Source organism: Patagioenas fasciata, chromosome 1 (genome assembly GCF_037038585.1).
Source record: "Patagioenas fasciata isolate bPatFas1 chromosome 1, bPatFas1.hap1, whole genome shotgun sequence".
NCBI lineage: Eukaryota > Metazoa > Chordata > Aves > Columbiformes > Columbidae > Patagioenas > Patagioenas fasciata.
The window spans coordinates 149,504,205-149,523,357 of NC_092520.1; the positions used below are offsets into that span (position 1 = coordinate 149,504,205).

The 19,153-nt window shown below is 46.9% G+C and overlaps 1 protein-coding gene across 5 annotated transcripts in view; it reads left to right on the forward strand.

Moving 5' to 3' along the window:
- The window catches only part of IQSEC3 (IQ motif and Sec7 domain ArfGEF 3), a 104,660-nt gene that overhangs the window by 66,066 nt on the left and 19,441 nt on the right, over positions 1–19,153 (forward strand). For all 5 annotated transcript variants that reach the window (XM_065841631.2, XM_065841634.2, XM_065841633.2 and 2 more), the window contains 2 exons: positions 4,070–5,163; positions 11,165–11,326. In XM_065841631.2, the coding sequence (XP_065697703.1) occupies positions 4,070–5,163; positions 11,165–11,326 (1,256 nt within the window). The remainder of the gene's footprint in view (positions 1–4,069; positions 5,164–11,164; positions 11,327–19,153) is intronic.

A 19,153-nucleotide genomic window follows, 5' to 3' on the forward strand; every position in this document is an offset into this window, starting at 1 on the left:
ACTCTATGATAATGTTGGGAAAACAGAGCGGATCACAGAAGAGAGAAGCATGCTTTCAGGCGTATGTACTCTTCTGCTGTGCTGAAGAGCGACAGATGTCCCATGTGTGAAGGAAAATGTCCTATTAACACATGACCCCTATAGCAATGTCCTTCAATTATGAAAGGTTGGTGGGAGCGAGAGGCATTAAGAATGAGTGACACAGAACATGTATGTTCTGTATGTCTTTTTAATTTTTTTTTTTTACAATGCATGCATTGACTTGAGTGACTCAGATTCTGTCACTGAGCCTGATTCTTTTCTTGCTAACATGGTGGCATGTCACCATGCTCAGTGGCAGCTTGGGGGAAAAAACAGTACTAACTGAGAATAACATTAGGCCCATTCTCTCCCGGCAGATTTGTGAATTTATGCCTATGGGCAACAAAGCCATGAGGTGTGCACCTCAAATGTTTGGCCATACCCAGGCCTGGCACTTTGGCTTGCCTTAGACTGACCTTGTTAAAGCTCCCTTCATGTGCAATCCCTCATGGCAATGGATATTTCCCAGCCATTTCTAATTCAGCCACAAGGCCTGAATTGCTCAAATTGAGTGTTCATATTGAGGCCCAGAAATGTATTAAGCTAATTATTCTTTGAAATCCCCCCGACCCCCTCCTGCTTTTCCCTTCCTTTGGCACCGGCCGTCAGATCATTCCCCAGAGAAGTGCAGCTTTAAGTAGGCAATTACTTGTGATTCATAGGGTTTATTAGGAGTGAGAGAAGGCCAACCATGTCTGGCCTTTCTTGCCTCTCAAATGGGAAGAGAAGTTTCCTCCGGCAAGCCAGACATACATCTCCATTACCTGTGACTGCTGTGGTGCTAATGGATGCCCTTTCCTCTTCTCGAGGGGAAGAAAACAGGTCAACAGCTGTGTGAAATCCTTAATTCCTCTGGAGTGCCAGTTAGCTCGACCTGATAGCAAATGTGAATGTCTCAGACATCAGCAAACACTAAATGGCTGGGTTACATCAAGGAGAGAGAGACGGAGACCCAGTGCTACCAAGCAAGAGTGGGGAAGGGCACTTCTCTATGGGAATGCTGCTTCTGCCTTTCCTAGCGTTCTCAAGCATCCTTTGGACCAGTCCTTGGTCCATATTACCCCAGCCACAAGACACTGTAGGACTCCCCTTGCTTTGGACAGGGCTGGATGGCCCTGGGCCACATGCAGAACCCATCCCTGCACACCTGGTATGAGCTGGAGCACAGACTGGGTTGGGACTACTCTCACTTCATATCTTATTCTGCTCCTTAATGCTTTAGCCCTTTGGGAGGACTGAGATAATGGCCTGCAAAAAGCTGGTGATGATTTTGCAAGGTACTGGCAGCTTGCATCTTTCCTTTAGACTTTTAGAAGGATCTCTCCTCTTAGTAGTTATTAACGTTTGCCTTTTTGGGAACTGTCCTTGCGTGAGATAACTGGCCTTTTACTTCAGATCAGCAATGACATCTTGTCTTGGCCTCTAATAAGATCAGAGCTTAAGAATTTCATGTTTTCAGAATGGCTGTCACCTTCTTGAAAACCTCAGATAATTATAAGGCTCTTGCTTCTGCTTTATTTTGCATTTTGCTATTATCATGTCCCTCAAATAGCTGTATCTGGCACACCCATTTGTTCCTCTTTCCCTCCCAACACAATCAGCTCCACACTTTGATTAACCAGACCATTAAGTGCACACGGTCAGTTGTCGATAATAACTGCCTGAGTGGGACTTTTGCAGGTTATTTGTTTAATTTTTGTTTATCTGTAGGAACCTTTCTTCTGAAGGGAAGGGCCAAGGGATAACTCAGTCTCTTTCCAGGGAGGCCAACTTTGAAGTGATGTGGCAGGAGTGCTGATTTTATGGTGAGATTTCAGATGGTCATTTCAGAAAGGACAAAGAACCCCAGCAAAACTCTTCTGCTTGCTACTCAGCATCTCTTTTTGTCCCTGTATTCCTCTTTCCTGCCACATCAAACTCTGGGGATAAGCAGACACCTTTTTTATCCAAAAGCCTACTGTCAGGTTGTGTGGTAAATGAGCCTGAATCCATTATAATTGTGTGGGTGATTTTCAGCACCAGTTCTGCAGACCCTTTCTGGGAGGGCAGCAGAGCGAGAATTAGGCCAATGTTTTTTTAAATTAGACAAGCAGAAAACAGAAGCCTACCTTATGTTTGAGCACAAGGCAAAGGGTCCTTGCTTCTTTTCCAGCAATGGAAACATGAAAGGATGTGTCCCTCTTCCAGAAATGGCAGCCTCCCACCCAAGGCAGCAGGATCCTCAGACCTCTTGCTCCCTGATGTGGCGGGGTGCCAGTGGGCAAGGCCTTCAGTATTCATTTCCGCAGCCAGGAGACCAGTGCAGGGACTGGCTGGCTGAGGTCATGTTGTTCCTCTCTTTCTGTCATCTCCCAAGGTCACAGCATCTTCTCCCACTTCCAGGGAAGTTAGTATTGGAAAGATGCCAGGGATGATTTACACCTCTCACAGCTGTCATTCCAGGCTTTCACTTGTACCTAGATCACTTACTGATAGTTTTATCTGCAACTTGTGTAATGTTATAAAAAAGGAAAAGAAGGAAGTGCATGACATGACATGACTTTGCAAGCTGAGGCTCATGCCTTAGTCTCAGTTTGACTACAAAAGGCAGTTTGCACTTAAATTCAGATCTTCTGTGAACTCAGTCCTTCATCCTGTGAGTACTGGGCCAGCAAGGCATGTTGAGGGGCAGGTGGTATCTGTCTGGAGATAAGGATGCGGTCAGTGAAACTCATCCTTTGGATCTGCTAATGAGCTCATACCACATGAATGATGTAGTGAATTCTCTGTTAATTCAGGACTGATTTTACCCACACTCCCAGTCCTGCACTCCACCTTTTTTTTTGGCTTTTCCATGTGTGCACAGATGCATATAAACACTTCAGTCTGCACTTGCAGTCTGTCCTGTGAAGTGCTGACAATGTAGAGTTTAGCTCATAGCTCAGCCCAAATCTCAGTGAAGGTAATTCGAGTTCAACCTTCATTTTTCTTCAATAACATCATCCACCATCAACTTCGCACTGTCCCCCTTGTCCTCCATCAGTTACTCACTGGAACCAAGTCATCTAACATTCTCTTGTAGCACGTTAGTGAAGGTCCAGTTGCAGAGGAAGAGTGAGGGGATTACCAGGAAGTATAAATACTAGACTACAGAAGAGAAATTACCGTACATACTTGCTTTGTTGAAGCGTGTTGAGATACAGCCTAGCTGTGTGTGTATGTATTTACATGTGTGTTTGTTGTTAGCAGCTCAAGGAGGAGTAAATCCTCCTTCTCCTTGTTCTTAATATCTTGTCTCAACATTTAAAATCTGAATTTTTTACCTTTCAAAAATGAGAGTCTTTCTTTTCTTGGGTAGTTTTCATTTCACTGCTGGCTGACACCTGAAAAACTCAGATATCAGAAAGGAAGACACTTTGGGATTCAGAGTTCTCTTTAGAAGATACTGAACAAACCTGGCCTCCACTAACTTCTATGGAAGCTGATACGTATCACTAGCTCCTATGATCAAGCCAACATTTCACGCATTTAAAATTTAACTGTTCTTTCCTTTTTCTGACTGGTTTCTCCTTTCCCTGAAAGTATTTCCTAAGGTGACCGAAGAGGGGAGGAGCATTAGTAACACTTTGAGACAAGGGATGGTGCTTGACATTACCAGAACACTGCCAAGCAGGAACACTGTATTTGCAGTGATGAGCTTGCCCTAAAGGCCATCAGAAGTGATTCTGCAAGGGAAGGGCACCTCCGTGCTCCAGCTTGTATGGCTGCTGCTCTAGGAAGGGGCATGATCATGTTACAGCTATGAGGAAACTCACAGTGCTGGTGCTTTAGCTAGCCATGCCCAGATTTGGGCCAGCTGTTGAAATCAAGGGCGCATCAGTGCAGGCAAAAGCTAATTCAGTGTTAAAAGTTCTTCTGACAATGATTGCAAACTAATCAGTGTAGGAACTGGTGTAACAGCCATCAGAAGTCAGTTAACAAAAATGAACCTCTCCTGTCTGTCTTTCAGATTGAAATGCTAGAGCACAAATATGGAGGTCACCTGGTATCTCGCAGGGCAGCCTGCACCATCCAGACTGCTTTCCGGCAGTACCAGCTCAGCAAGAACTTTGAGAAGATCCGCAACTCACTGCTGGAGAGCCGCATGCCACGCCGCATCTCTCTGAGGAAAGTTCGGGTCCAGAACTCAGAGAGCTTCTCCACTGAGAAAGCCCTGGTGGAGGGGTACAACTTTGTGGGCATCCCATTGGTAAGGTCCCCATCTTTGCCAGCCACCATCAGTGGGGCACTGACCGAGCTGGAGGACTCCTTCACAGAACAAGTTCAGTCCCTGGCCAAGTCTATTGATGATGCCCTCAGCACCTGGAGCCTGAAGACCATGTGCTCCCTGCAAGATGGGGGCTCGTACCAGATAAGGGAGACCTTCAGTGCCAGCTCAATGCAGCCAAACCAAGACTTAGAAGCTGAGCTGCAGGACAAGGAGAAGGAGGAAGGGCTCCTGCCAGATACCCTACCCAAGAGCAGCAGCACTCTCATGATGGCTTTTCGAGATGTCACAGTCCAGATTGACAACCAGAACATCTCTGTCTCATCGTCTACCTCGGTGTCCATGGCAAACTGCCTCAGCAGCAATGCCCAGGCTGAGCTCTCTCAAGCTAGCAAGGCTGAAGAAAGCCCAGGAGAAGGGGAGGGAGAAGCCAGTGAACAACAAGCTGCCCCAGAGAGCCTACCTGAGTCCAGCACTCTCCAGAACAGCCACACTTTCACCGAGGTGAATGTCAGTACTAATGGCACAGGAGAGAGCAGTGCTGAGCCTGGGCAGATGACAGTGCAGAAGCTCCAGTTTGATGCCAGCAATGAGACAGGGCAAAGCAAAGGCTCTGAGTCTGAGAATGCAGACAACTCAGAGCAGCTGAGCAGCAGCAGCACTTCTACTTCAGCCAAGTCAGCCTCTGAGGTGTCCTCAAAAGAAGCACTACAGGCCATGATCCTCAGCCTCCCAAGGTACCACTGCGAGAACCCAGCTAGCTGCAAGTCCCCCACACTTTCCACAGACACCATGAGGAAGCGTCTTTACCGCATTGGGCTGAACCTCTTTAATATGTAAGTGATTCTTCCTCTTTTGGGTTTCCCAGCCTATTTCATACCTCACATGAACAGGTGATGGTAGGCTCTTGATCCGGATCCATCTCCAGGGAAGTTCTTTCATATTCAAGGGCATGACTATCTGGGTATGCAATGCAGACCACAGGCTGGCTGCCCAGAAGCCTTTTCCTTGAAGTTCCCCAAGTGCTGTCATGATCTTCTGCCCAACAGAGGAACAAGCCAAGTGCCCGATGAGTAGTGCACATGGTCTCCTGAATTCTAAACCTTCAGTCTCAGTTGCTGTCCATTTGGCATCCACCAGCTAAGCCTGGGATCTGGGCTCCTGCTCCACTTTGTTGTAAAGGAACAAGTGTAGCTGGGTATGTAAACCCATGTGCTGGTTTGATTGAAAACGAGGTAATTTTCTTCATGCAGTTAGAAACTTTTCTTTGCATAGCTAGCACTGTCGTTTGGATGCAGTTTGAGAACAAGAAGATAACACCCTGGGACAGAATTAATGTTTTTCTTCAAGTAACTTTCCCCTGTTTTGGAACTGGAACAAAGAGAATGTAAGAACGTACTGTTATCTTAGTTGTTGTCTGGGAGCCAAGGTCTCTTTCAGCACTCTGTCTGCAGGTATGAGGCAGCTGGGAAGGGGGACATGGATGGGACAGACCTTGACTGACATCCAGACTGATCAATGAGAATATTACATGCCATTAACATCATGGTTCACATTTAAGGAGAGTAGGGTTTTCCAGCTAGGGAGATAGAGATCCATTTAAATTCTGCTCCGTTTCAGTTGAGTTTGGTTCTGGAATTGCTTAGTTTGGCCTTTTGCTGTTCTGCTGTTGCAGTGGGTCTTTGGGCCTTTCTGCATTTTTGGCTTTTTCTCTCTTCCCCTGGGATCAGCTGTTTGGGACCAGGGTACTCTCTCCCTGGGTCTGTCTGCTTGGTGCGGACAGAGTTTGTGAGGAATTGCATGGAGTATCTTTCATTTTATATTCTGTTTTCCATTTTATATATATTAGTAGTAGAAGTGGTTTTTAAATATTATTTCGTTATTTTATTAAGCTGTGTTTATCTCAGTCCATAAGTTTCTCCCTTCCCTTTCAATTCTGTCCCCCATTTGAGAGTGAGCAAACTTCTGCTGTGGTCTTGATTGATAGCTGGGGCTAAACTGTGACAGCCCAGCCGTGGTTACTTAATGTGGAGCATTTCCAAGTAAAGAGAGAGAGACAAGGGTAGAGCTGAGCTTAGCTAGCCTGATACGACTGCTCTGACTGTCATTTTCCTTCTGGTATTTGGGTAGATTTTCACCTGACAGACCAGGGTTAGTCATCTTAGTCTCTCATGCATCTGAGTCTGATATTCTATGAAAAATTTGCAGGTGTGAAAGCAAAAGCAGGGCAGTCCAGAGATTACCGTCAGAAGAGGTTAACTCGAGGGGTCATGTATAGTCTATTTTGGATTGACAGAAAGCAGCTGAGCTCCTATAAAGAGCTTTAGATTTTCTCATTGCCTTTTGATGAGAATTTTCTCATCAAAGCAAGCCATAAGAAGTATTGGGTTTTGCTCCATCATCACACTCCCAATCTTATGCTGTCTTGGTTTCCATTTGAGTCCCCTGATGAAGATGCTGAGGATTTAACACACCCATACTACAAGTATGTTTTGTCGCACATTAGCGTGGGCCTTTTGGTGAGAGTAAGGACTAAAGGTTAGGCAGTCCTAGGCAGAAGTTTTGCACAGACAAGACAATGCACAGGATTTATATACAGGTAGTATGGAGGATGTGGACTGTAAGAGGCAGGAACCTGGACGAGAAGTTCTTAGAGCTGAGCTCAGAGCACATCCAGAACAGAAGTGATGTTAAAGCAGATAAATTTGACACTCTTACAGAACTGAGGAGCACATTTTACAAGCTCTGAGATCACGTTGTGAACAGGTGGGTCCATGTATATATATCAAAGTCAGGCTCTGGGTGCACTGTGATTTGCCTGGTGAACACAAGCCAGCAAAGGTAGGCACCAGACACAGAGGAGGTTGATTGTGATATAGTTCCAGGTCCACACAGATGTTCTGGTGTTTGTGTTGGGATAGGTGTACTTCTGGAGGGGGATGTGGGGCTCACATCTCTGCTGCTCTGTGTTTCAGTATTCTCAGCTGTGCTCAGCAGGAGTCCCTCCACCAAGTGTGTTTTCCTTTGATTCCTGCACAGTTGACATGAGCACTGATGCAGAGATAAAGCAGGAGTGAAAATGCTTTTTCCCAGCCTCTCCTCTTCGCCCGATCTGCCTGGCACACATTCATGTGACAGATTAGCAGCACCAGGACCATTTTGAGGAAGCAGCTCTGCCATGCTCCTTCATTCAGTGACCCGAGTTCACTGCATCTTGCAGGTCCCTGTGGAATAGATTTACCGTGGAGCTCTGAAACACAACTTCCTAGCCAGGCCTTCCCTGCTCCCTTGAAACTACCTGCTGAAATAATGTGTGGTAGCCTGTAAGGCTGTTTTTTTGACAAAATGTTGAAGGACAGGGAGGGAGGGAACTGACCTGTTAGCTCTGGGGAAGTGATGTCTTTATTTTATTCTCTGAGTGGGATCTAAGGGACACATGGCTCCCCTTGTGACACTGCAGTGCACTTCCGTCCAAGGGGCTGGGAAGGCCCTTCAGATTTCTGCAGTTGCTTGCTTGGTGGTTTCCCTGTCAATTTCTAACAAGGAGCCAGTTTACCATTGTGGGGTTTGTGGTGTGGGCACCAACCCACAGGGCACGGAACTGAGGCCGTGCATGCATGGGCGCACATTTCTTTTGCTGACCGCTTCCCTGGACCAAGAACTGAAAACCTCCAGTTGCCAGCAGCATCTGCCATACTCTAGTCAGCCTTGCGTTGCCTTTTCAGAAAGCAGCGCTCCAGCTCTGAGCAGGCCCCTGGGAACATGTCGATGCTGTGCTGCTGTGGCACTTTCCTCATCCCTGCTCCACAGTGAGGGGGTGGCATCCTTGGAACGGAGAGTGCATCATTATGCAGCGCTGCTGTAATAACTCCATGTGTGTGGGCAGCTGGCTGTGTGGGCAGAGGGAAAGCCAGCAGGACGTGAGGAATCCCACAGCATTTGCTGGCTGTGCTTAACAACCCTGCAACACTAAAGAAAAGAGGAGGAACCAGGCTCAGGAGAGATGGAAGCGGAGTTGTCTGCTGCACATCTGGGTAAAAGCCACATGCTGCAGTACATGGGGTACATCTGCAGGTGTTCAGTGGCAGAGATGCTATATTGCTATCAGGATTTTGTGGGGAGCAAATTGAATCCTGGGAAAAAATCAGGAAAGGTTGCTGTTATTGAAAGAACAGTGTGTGCCAGGATGTTTGTCTGTGCAGTGCAGAAGGGCTGTCACAGCTGGACTGTTTTATCCTACATCCTCTTGCATTGTATGTGCCACCTCTATTGAAATCTGCACATCCACGCCACTGTATGAGGTGCATTGCTCTGGCCATATTCAACTTCCAGGTCCTCTGGAATCTAAAATCAGTACAGTGGCTTTGGGGTCACACCAGTGTAGCTGAGATCATCCTTGTACTGTAAACACCATACTGTCCCTTGCCAAATACCAAAGTATGCAGATGGAGGTGCATTTTGTGAATCTCTGTTGCTTAGCTTGACTTTGGCCCTGACCATATGACCTTTTACTTAGCAGAGCACTTTGCCTGTGCTCTTTAAAGGTGAACCAAGAGATCCGTGTGATAATACAGAAGGTGCACTGTCTCTTTTCCTTGAAGAAGGCCTGGGTTTTTCAATACCAGATCTTGAAGCTCTCCTGGTCATGAATTTAATGGACTGAGTTTTTCTCCCAGCCACTCTCCCCAGGGATGCCACACTGCCTAGTATATTTTCTTTGTGACATTACAGAGTAAGCAGAACTATTTCAAGCCTGTCTACTTTTTGTATATGCCTGAGGCCCCTGTAAGGAGCAGGCCATTCTCCTGAATGCTGATCCCCTTATAGCTAGACATATGTTGCTCACCCACATCCTTCACCACCTGACAGTGTCACAGTCTGTGCCTGTGCATATCATGCTTTCACGTGCTCTGAGATTTCATCCTATCCTTTCCTCACCCCAGGAAACTGCCCAAGCAAGCTAACTCCTTAAGCCTTGACAAAGATCCTTGAATTTGGGTTAATGATGGGAATATGGCATCCTGTCACGAAGAAGCTACCCCTTTACCTCTCCCCACTCACCAGTTCAGAGAACCAAAGAATGTGAAAATCTTCCTGGCATTGCATTAATTTGCTCAGCAGCAGTGCATCATGACAGACCCCCTTCAGTGGTGCAGACTGAAATATAGGAAGAAAACCTCCTGCACAACACACACATACACGCACATTCCTGTCTGTATGGTGGGGCAGGCACCACACAGGCTCACAGCTACTCCCAGGATGCATAGAAGCATGTGTGCTTGTATGAGACATAAGGAGAAAGCCAAAATATTTAAAATCATAGAATAGTTTGGGTTGGAAGGGACCTTCAAAGGTCATCTAGTCCAACCCCCTGCCATGAGCAGGGACATCTGCAACTAGATCAGGTTGCTCAGAGCCCCGTCCAGCCTGACCTTTAATGTCTCCAGGAATGGGGCATCTACCACCTCTCTGGGCAACCTGGGCCAGTGTTTCACCAACCTCAATGTAAAAAAATTCTTCCTCATGTCTAGCCTGAATCTGCGCTCCCTTAGTTTAAAACCCCTTGTCCTATCACGACAGACCCTGCTAAAAAATATGCAGACACACGGGCTCTGGTGAACACATATGGCATGAGAGAAATCTGCATGTACAGGACATAGACAAACACAAACGTGTGCTTGTTGAGACACATGCACTACCCCCCAAAGAGCTGCGTATGCAGGCACAGACACTGAAGAAAATCACTCCCACAACCGTGCAGTCAGGCCCACTCAGCACCATGCCTGTTCTCAGAGAGGACTCAGAGCCACAGAGGGAGAAAAATCCTCTGTCTGGGAGCAGCACGCAGCTCTTTCCCAGCTCTGACAAGGCATTCTCCAGGTGCGTGCTCTCATCCACCCACACACAGAAATTTCTGCCTGAGGAGGTAAATCAATAGAGAAAGGAAGAACAACACAGTTAAGGGTAGGGGAAGTGGGGGAACTGGAGGAAGAGATAAGCAAATCTGAGCATGGGATTTCTGTTCAGGCAGCCAGCACCAGGCTCAGGTGAGGAAGGCAGAAAGTGTCGCTCAACACTGAGCACTAAAAAATATATGAAAAAGAGATTTTTTTTTTTGTTTGTTTGGTTTGTTTTGGATTTTTTTTTTTTGTTTCTGTTTTTTTAACAGAAAAAGTGCCCACCTTTGTTTATCCCCCTTTCTGTCTTGAGCCTCATTTGCCCATGCACTGTGGCAGCAAACTCTTTTCACAGTCGTGTTTTTATCTTTGTTTTTCTCTACAGGAGCTGCAACCCCAGCTTTCCTAAAGCAAAGAGTCATGTACCCAGCCCTCACCCTTGGTCTTTGGGGGGCTTTGGGTTGCATTTGGAGCAGCTGAACCTACTTACATTTCCTGTGCTGTCTGCATGGGACATACAGTCCAATCGTGTCCTCATAGGGCCCCTAAGCAAACCAAGCTGGGACAGAGAGAATACAAGAGTGTTTGACTCTGGAGGAGATGGATACCAGAAGAGAGTCACTGATGAGACTGGTACTGTACAGCAGGATCCCTCATGGCAGTGGGATGACACTTGTGATGGCCAGGTGACAGCAGCTGCTGTTCAAATGACACAGCAGGTCCCATGGCATCCTTTTGTCTTCAACAGCAACTGGCGGCACTCCTCCAAGTCACTTTTCCCTGCTCTCACCAAGTCCCATCCTTGCCAAACACATGAACTCCTAGGAGCCCAGGCACATACTGAGAACTGCATTGCTGCAAACTGTGAAGTGACCCAGAGGCAATAATGCCTCAAAGACATCACATGCAAACTCACCATGTCTCTGTCCTTCCCTTTCAGAAACCCAGACAAAGGGATCCAGTTCCTGATCTCCCGAGGCTTCATCCCGGACACCCCCATTGGGGTGGCACACTTCTTGCTCCAGCGGAAGGGCCTCAGCCGCCAGATGATTGGGGAGTTCCTGGGCAACAGCAAGAAGCAGTTCAACAGGGACGTCCTGGAGTAAGTGTGGAAACCTCTTCTCCTCCTCCTTGCATTGTAAAGGAGTTGCCAGCCCACTCCATCCCTGGTTGTACGAGCATGCACCCCATCCTCCATGCCCCTCCACCCCCATTCTGCAGGAACTTCACCATTCCCCCTCCCTACCTGGCACCTCTCAATGCATTTCCCAGCAGTGTGCTTCACCCTTAATATCAGCAGCCCTTTCACTTCAGTCTCTCCTCAGAGGGCCTGAAATCATCTAACAGGAGCTCAGCACCATTGGGTGATAAAATTAGTGATGCTAGGAGGTTTTGTGACTGGGAAACTCAGTGACTGGGATCTCACCCCATCCAGATAAAGCACCTCTGATGCTTTCTGGGAAGTACAGAGAGTCAGAGGAGGAAAAAAATTTACTCCTTGCTGTGAGACCAGCAGGGAGCAGCGAATGCTGACTCCACACCTGCTTCTCTTTCTGTCCAGTTTTGAGATGGGTGACCTTTTCAGATTGTCCACCTGGACTATGGGGATAGTGAGAGGGGAACTGGTGGTCCTGTTTGTGGTAATGAAGAGGCCAGTGTGAGGAAGCATGCTAAGTAAGGGTTTCTCATTACCACTGTAGTCACAGAGCACTGGGGAACATCCCCACTAAAAAAACTCCAATGGGCTGAGCTGTCCCTTTTCTGAACAAGATCTCGGGTTTCTTCCCTGCTTCTGTTCAGTGGCTGCCTTTGCTGGGTTCTTCCCTTCAATTGTTTCACCATGACCCTCTCCAAGTCACACAAGCCATGCATCTCTCAGCCTACATCTCTCTCCTCTTTCAAGTCTTGCAGTTAAGGCTGCAAAATCCTGTGAACACTTGAGACATATAGTACCTCAGCACCTGATTGTTGCTCTGCCTTCCACGTTGTAACCATTGCTAACTTGTCAGCCTCCGGTGTCAGAGGAGCAGGGTCTGAAGTGCTGGGAAGAAAAGCATCTTATTGTTGTTTTGAGCATTGTCCAAGATGACAGGCTTTCTGCAAAGATAGGCCTGAGGAACTGAGATGAACCTTTGTTTCCTGCTTGGTCCTGATCTACTTCAGGTGAGAGAAAAGGAGAAGACACAGCTCTCTGTATGATAAACAGGGGACGTCAGGACCACAGGACAGCACCTCTCTCACTCTGAGAACTGCAACAGAGGAAGCAGAATGAGTTTGCACCAGAGTGTGAAAGCGAGGGCTGCCATGCAGGGTGATGTGACCTGTGCAGTCAGGGGGCAACAAGCTCATTCAGATACCTGTATCAAGGGATGACCAGCACTTAACTGTGTCTTTCTTTTACTGGGCAGAAGCACAGTCCTTAGTGAGAGCTGTCTTTCCATTAGGCAAAAAGTCCTTTGCACTGTATCCTTTATTATATTCTCTCCGAAATGTTCTCTACCTCCCCTGAATTTTGCAGTGGTTTCTCTTGAACCAAGCCAAACGGAAACCCTAAATCCAATAATCACACCACTTCTACTCTAGGGAAAGACTGGAGTATGCCAGTTCAAGAGCCAAATCTGGGCCCTGATTTCAAAATTCTTTCCTGCTGCAATAGCTGCTGCTTATTGTTGCTGGTATCTGACCTTTGTTCCAGCTCTTTTTTTTAATATACTGTATGGATATTGATTTGGCCAGCAACAAGACATATGTTCTCTCCAGTCTCTTCATGCTGAGAGCTGCAATTAAATGTAATTGCCTCTTTCTCCAGCAAGCAATGTGTGGACTGCTTCCCCTGACAGATACTCTGCTGAAGTCCAAACATAGCCTCTGCTCAGACAGGGAAATATTGCAATAGCAATAGGCTGGCAATTCCTTGTCATCCTAAATTTGGCATCATCCCTTCAAATGACCCTGTTCTTCTGCCTCACATGTGACCACAAAGTGTGTCAGCAGCTTCTGGGAACAGTTCCTATTGCAAAGCTTGGTGTCTTTCTCCAAGCCTCAATGCTCAGGAGTTGCTATGTTGTGGTTGCCTGTTTTTGTCTCTGCATGTTGCAGGAGGGCCATAAAAGCAGGTGGCCCTACTCCAGCATGCTCACTACTCTCAATTTCCGCTGCACCTGTCAATGGAACACTCCAAATGTCCGATGAAAGAGCGATCCTGCCATCCTGTTTACAGATGTAGAAAACAAGGCTCAAAGATGGGAACTGAGCTGTTGAGGCTGTGTGTATATAGACATATCTTGGGCATGGACTGTGTGTACATAGACACGTATCAAGCAATTGAGTCTTCAGGGTTCAAACCTGTGTCTTATCTCTCCATGCAAGAGATGATGTTCTTGCACTAACAATTCGTGCTGCCATCTCCTCTTCACAATATATTGCTGATTTGTCATCCTTAAAGACAAAGATAAAAGTAGACATAAAATATACACAAAATGTTCTAAAACAAGAAGGAAAAAACACATGTGTTCAACTGGTTGTAGCTGTACTGTCTGCAGATACTTTCTTCATGTGTCAGTTCTGATCTTGGGGATAGTAATGGTTGGTGGTTTTTGGAAGTAAACTTTAATCAGCTGCTTGTGAGAGCTGGCTCCACAATGGCTGCACACCCAGCGGTGTGACATGCATGGAAATGAGGGATTTCCAGAAGAAATTCTGGCCCACGGCTGGCAGTGCAGTGTAGTGTAGTGTGCTGGCATTTCCAGTCGAGTATAGCCCAAGGGCTAGTCACAACTTCTTAGATGTTTGTGTGGGAGCAAGAGGCAGCTCAAAGACCTTTTGGTGTTTTAGAACTGTGTAAGACCTCGTCTGGTTCTCATTCACCATCCAGCTCCTATCAAGGTAGCTCAGGAACACTGGCACAGGTTGGAAGAATGGACTTTGCAAGGGCTGTCTCACAGTCCCCACATCTACCACACTTAGCAAGCCAGTGTTAGTGTACGTGATATTCCCTGGAGAACACAAGACAGACAGGATGGCTCCTACAGTAGTTTCTGCACAGTTTGCCCAATGTCACAGCCATTTTTGTGGCCCAAGTGGGCAGAAGAACAAGCACTGCTAGTTTTGGCAAGCTCAAATGCCCAGGCAGGGTGGCTGTGAGCAGGCAGTAGTTCTTGGACAGGCTCTGACCACCTGTAGCGAGCAAGCCTGCATGCAGGGAGAGATGTCTCTGCTCTTTCACATCGCAGACCTGGCCCTGGAGCTTTCCTGGCCCATCCTCTCCCTCCCAAAAACCATTTCAATTATTGATGCCACTTGCTGTGTTAGTTTAGCTTTTGCTTGATGTGAAAACTTGTGTTAGAATAGTGTATTGTAAGCATTGTTTCTATTGCAGCCAGGCTGAATTAACCCAACTGCATGAATAAATAATAGGACAGCTTTTAAAACATCTGCAAAAGTGTCAGCCTCCCTTGTGCATTTGGAGGCAGGGCAGAGCTGCCGAGGTCACAAACTCCAGACTCAGCTCTAAGTCCAGCCCTAAGTCTATACTTCATAAACTTCTTTTGGCTTCCACAGGTATTAGAGCTGTCCTGGCTAATAAGCCAAGCACTACCTGTTCCTGGAGTCAGGCAACAGCTCTCAGGAGGGCACAGTGGCATTTGGTGCTATGAAAATGATCTCTCTTTGCTGCCCACCTAGTAAATGCAAAACTCCAGAGAAGTGACACTCTGGCTGGAAAGCCTCTTATGTACATGTGCAGGGGGCTGAGTGCGGGTAGGCACAGTATGAGGCTTGAGCAGTTTGGGGTGCTATTTTGCCTTCCCACACTTGAATGCCCAGCACCTAAATTCCCTGAAATTGGATTCTGCCTTCCATCTTTCTACCCCATCTTTCAACCTTTAACTGATTTTCTTGGAACCCGGAAAAGGTTTGTGGATAACTCACAAGTAATTATATAATACACACTATCCAGAGGAACAAGGGAGGGAGCAGGGGATTTTCAACACTATCTGGCTATAATTGGCACACATGCTTTGATAACACTAAACTGCTCAAGCCTGTCTGTTTAGGCAGATGCAGTATGTCATTTTCTCTAGCAGAAAAGGCTTCAATCTTTAAAAGTAGGATTTATCTCATCTATTGTTAACCACCACTGAGTTTAGTGTCTTCTATCAATTTATGAATTCCTTTAGTCAATGAAGAGACATAGGTCCCTCAAGAGTGTTGTTTTTCTCAATGTGCTAGTTTAGGCTGGACGTCTAGCTTTTAGGTATTTTGTTACAGGGGATAAATCCCATCTGTAATCAATTTTGAGCTTACCACAGTAACAACCACTCACTGTGATCCAGCATCCCACAGCAAGATCCAGCCTCTTCTCCTGGGAATCTGTTTCCACAACCTGCCATGCAGCCAGCTGGGAGGAGTCGCTGGGGACCTACCCCAGGATTTCAATGTCTACAAGTCACAGAATCACAGAATGTTAGGGATTGGAAGGGACCTCAAAAGATCATCTAGTCCAATCCCCCTGCCGGAGCAGGAACACCTAGATGAGGTTACACAGGAATGTGTCCAGGCGGGTTTTGAATGTCTCCAGAGTAGGAGACTCCACAACCTTCCTGGGCAGCCTGTTCCAGTGTTCTCTTACCCTCACTGAGAAGTTTCTTCTCATATTTAAGTGGAACGTCCTATGTTCCCAGGGAATACAACTGTAAAAAGGTAGCCTGGGCCATTAAAGTGCTGGTCTGGTACTGGGTAGTTTTTATCAAATATTCTTGGCAAGTACTGCAGGAAAATAACTTTGTTACTTTGAAAAAGTCAGGCCCAACGTATTAGTGCATATTTTTAATATGAGACACATCATCATACTTGCATCCTTTTTTCATTCCTTTCTTTTGTATTACATGCTCAGATTTATTGTTTATTTTTGTGCACTCTTCATGCTGTGTTTATTTGTTGCTTTTGTTCTCCTTCATTCATACCTCCCTTCACTTTAGTTCGTTCTTCCCCTCCACCTGTTTCTGACTCAGGAATTACTTCCATTAATAGTTCATTCATGAACAGGATAATGTGAGCGATGCAATGAATGGAGCCAGCTGTGCTGCTGGTACTGGATGGTTTTTGTTCAGGTCATGGGATTTGGAGGTGCAGAAGTGGCTGTCCTGGTGCACATGCTGTTGGGGGAGAAAGGGGCAGGGATTAATGCAGAGGAGACATTGTACTGCATAAGGGGCTGGTTAGTGTTAGGTTGTAAGTTGCTGTTAGACACACTCTCCCTGTGGGTGAGCAGCTCTCCTGTCTGTCAAGCATGTATTGTCTTCTCTTTCTCTCGTGGGAAGTCAAGGAGAGAAAAACTGCTCTTAGGAGTGTAAGCGCAGAGCTGAGAGCCCAGCAAAGAGACTGTCTCTCAAAGAAGTGTTAGATTCCTCTTGAACTGGCAGAACAAACTTGACAGGTTATCCCAAACTAGCCTCCTTTCCTCTGCTCACTGAGGACATTAAGGAGGATCAATAGGGGATTTGTGTTACAGGAGAGTTTGAGCAGCACAGTGCTGCAGCTTGTGCTGTGGAGAAACAGATAATGATTTTATGGAAACAGGACAGAGGGAAGAAAGTATTAGGCAGTTCTGACCTCCTGCTGCAAGCAGAGCTGTGGTACAGACCAAACTTGTGAACAAGAGCAGCTCTCCCGTGCTAGGCTTGCAAAAGCTGAAGCTTGAACCTGCCTAGATATCCAGGGAAATGGTAGTTTCCATATTCCCTTGAGGGGCAAGCATTCCCAGTGCTCCTTGGAGGGGAAGATGAAGGCTGGGCAGAACCCTCCCTGCCATGGCCAACGTGCCTGGAGTGGGAACAGCTCTGCCCATTGTACAGCAGCTCTGGTGCAAGGCATGGTATACTAGGCAGTTTCTTGCTTAGGAAGAAATGGATGCCCAAGTGAGTAGCCATGTGAGCTACCAACAGCCCTGAGAGGGCAAGTAGGAGCAACTCAGCCCCAGAAAAAAACCCAGGTAATACATGTAAGGCAGCATCCCGCAGAAAGGGAAGACTGGTATGGGCCATGGTCTCTCTTGTAAAGACCACTCTCACACAAGGAGGGCATGGAGGGCAGCATTGGGACACACACCCATACCCACCAGTGCAAGGAATCAGTGAGTCCTACTCGCTTTTCTTTCTGTGAGCCTCAGTTAACACATGCAGGGCAGCCTCCTCCCAAGGAGCTGAGCTCTTCCTTTGCAGTCCACCCTAAGCCTTGTTCATCTTCAGAAAGCTTGTAGGGTTAGAGAAGCTGAGAACAGGGATGTTATTTATTAGTATTGTTGTGCCTTGTGGTTTTAAACTTTCCACCTGGCTGCCTTCCCCCTTGCACCCCCCCTGAGCGTGGGCTGCAGGTTCATTACAGATGCTTTTAGTTGCAGCCCAGCTCCTGCTGCATTGTCACCTGAGTGGAAAAGCTGGAAAATAGGTCATTACGCTTGGGCAAGCAGATGCCAGCCCCACACGATACAGCTGCTTCCTGCCTTCACTCAACCCTTTTGCCACAAGGCTTTTTTTGCCATGCTTAGCCCTGTACTAAATCCTTGCAGCTCTGATGCCACTATGCCCACCCCATTTTGGGGGTATCTATGCCCCGCAGCCTAAGAGGCAGCATGGCTGCCACAGAGGTAAGAGATGAGCAGAACGATCTGACTAGGAGCCCACTCTTTGGTCCCCTCACCTGTCTGCCAAGTGCCTCAGGACAGACCAAGCTCCTCATGTATACAGGTGGCACAAGAGCCCTCGAACTCCACCATCTCATTTATGAGACATGGTGTCAGCACTTTCCCTACTCACTTCAGCAACATGATCCAAACATCCAAAGTCCTATCTCTGCGGGTACTGGGCATCTCTAAATGCACCGTGAACGTGGCTTGCTGCAAATCCATGGGGAGCAAGGAGTTGAAACAGGAGGAGATTTTATAAGGTGATTACTCTGCTTCTGCTTCATTATCCGTCAGGCCTCCTGGTGGTCCGGGAATAGGCACCTCGTAGGCATTCTGCTGTTTGTGGGAAAATGAACTCAGCACTGGTTTTGGCACATGCACACAAGCTGCTGGTTTATTGCTTGGATGCAGAGAGTTATCTGCCCTCAGCTCAACCTTTGTCTCCTCCACTGGCAAATCCAGTTCTGGGGAGAGACTCTCCCCTCGTGTGTGGTTACACTGCCTTTTACTTTGCTGCTCTGGAGGGTGACAAGATCAATGTACTTCTCACAGTACACTTGCCAAAATATCTTATGTCATCTTCCAGGGTCTCTACCTTGGAAAGAAAATACCTTGCTCTGGTTTCACAAAGAAAAGTTACGTTGTGTTGCAGGGTACCACAGTGCATTTGGAAAGCTAACCAGAATCTGTAAAGGAGTCTGAGGTCAGGTGAGGCAGCAAAACTTGTAGCCACCTAGAAAAGGAGCAGATGTATGGCAGCTCTGTGGTACAAGGCTCTTTGAATTGATTTTTCTCTATCGAATTTGCTCACCAAAAAGCCAGACAACTGTGATCCGCTATTCTTTCTGTACGTCTAGCAGCAGAAAGTAGCAGCCTTTCCTGATGGCTCCTTTAGGAGCTGTTCCTCAAGCCTTTGGCACAGGCTTTGCCAGATAAATCAAATGCCAGCTCAGGCTGACATTGCTTGAGTCAAACTTTCTTCCTAACCCATCCTTTCTGCCCGATCAACTTTTCTCAGGAAGCAGGATGGGGATACCCTTCTTTGGGCTGAGAGACGAACGGAAGGGACTCCCAGGAGTTCGTCTTAGAATTTACAAAGTAAGCCTGCATCTGTCAGTCTGTGAAAGCAACTCTCAAAGGAGATGCTGAGCATAACTGATGTAGCAATGCCTGTTTGAGTTTGAAAAGAGCTATAAAGAGCTGCCTTGTCCTACTTGTCCTAATAAAGGCTTGTTGATTTCTGTA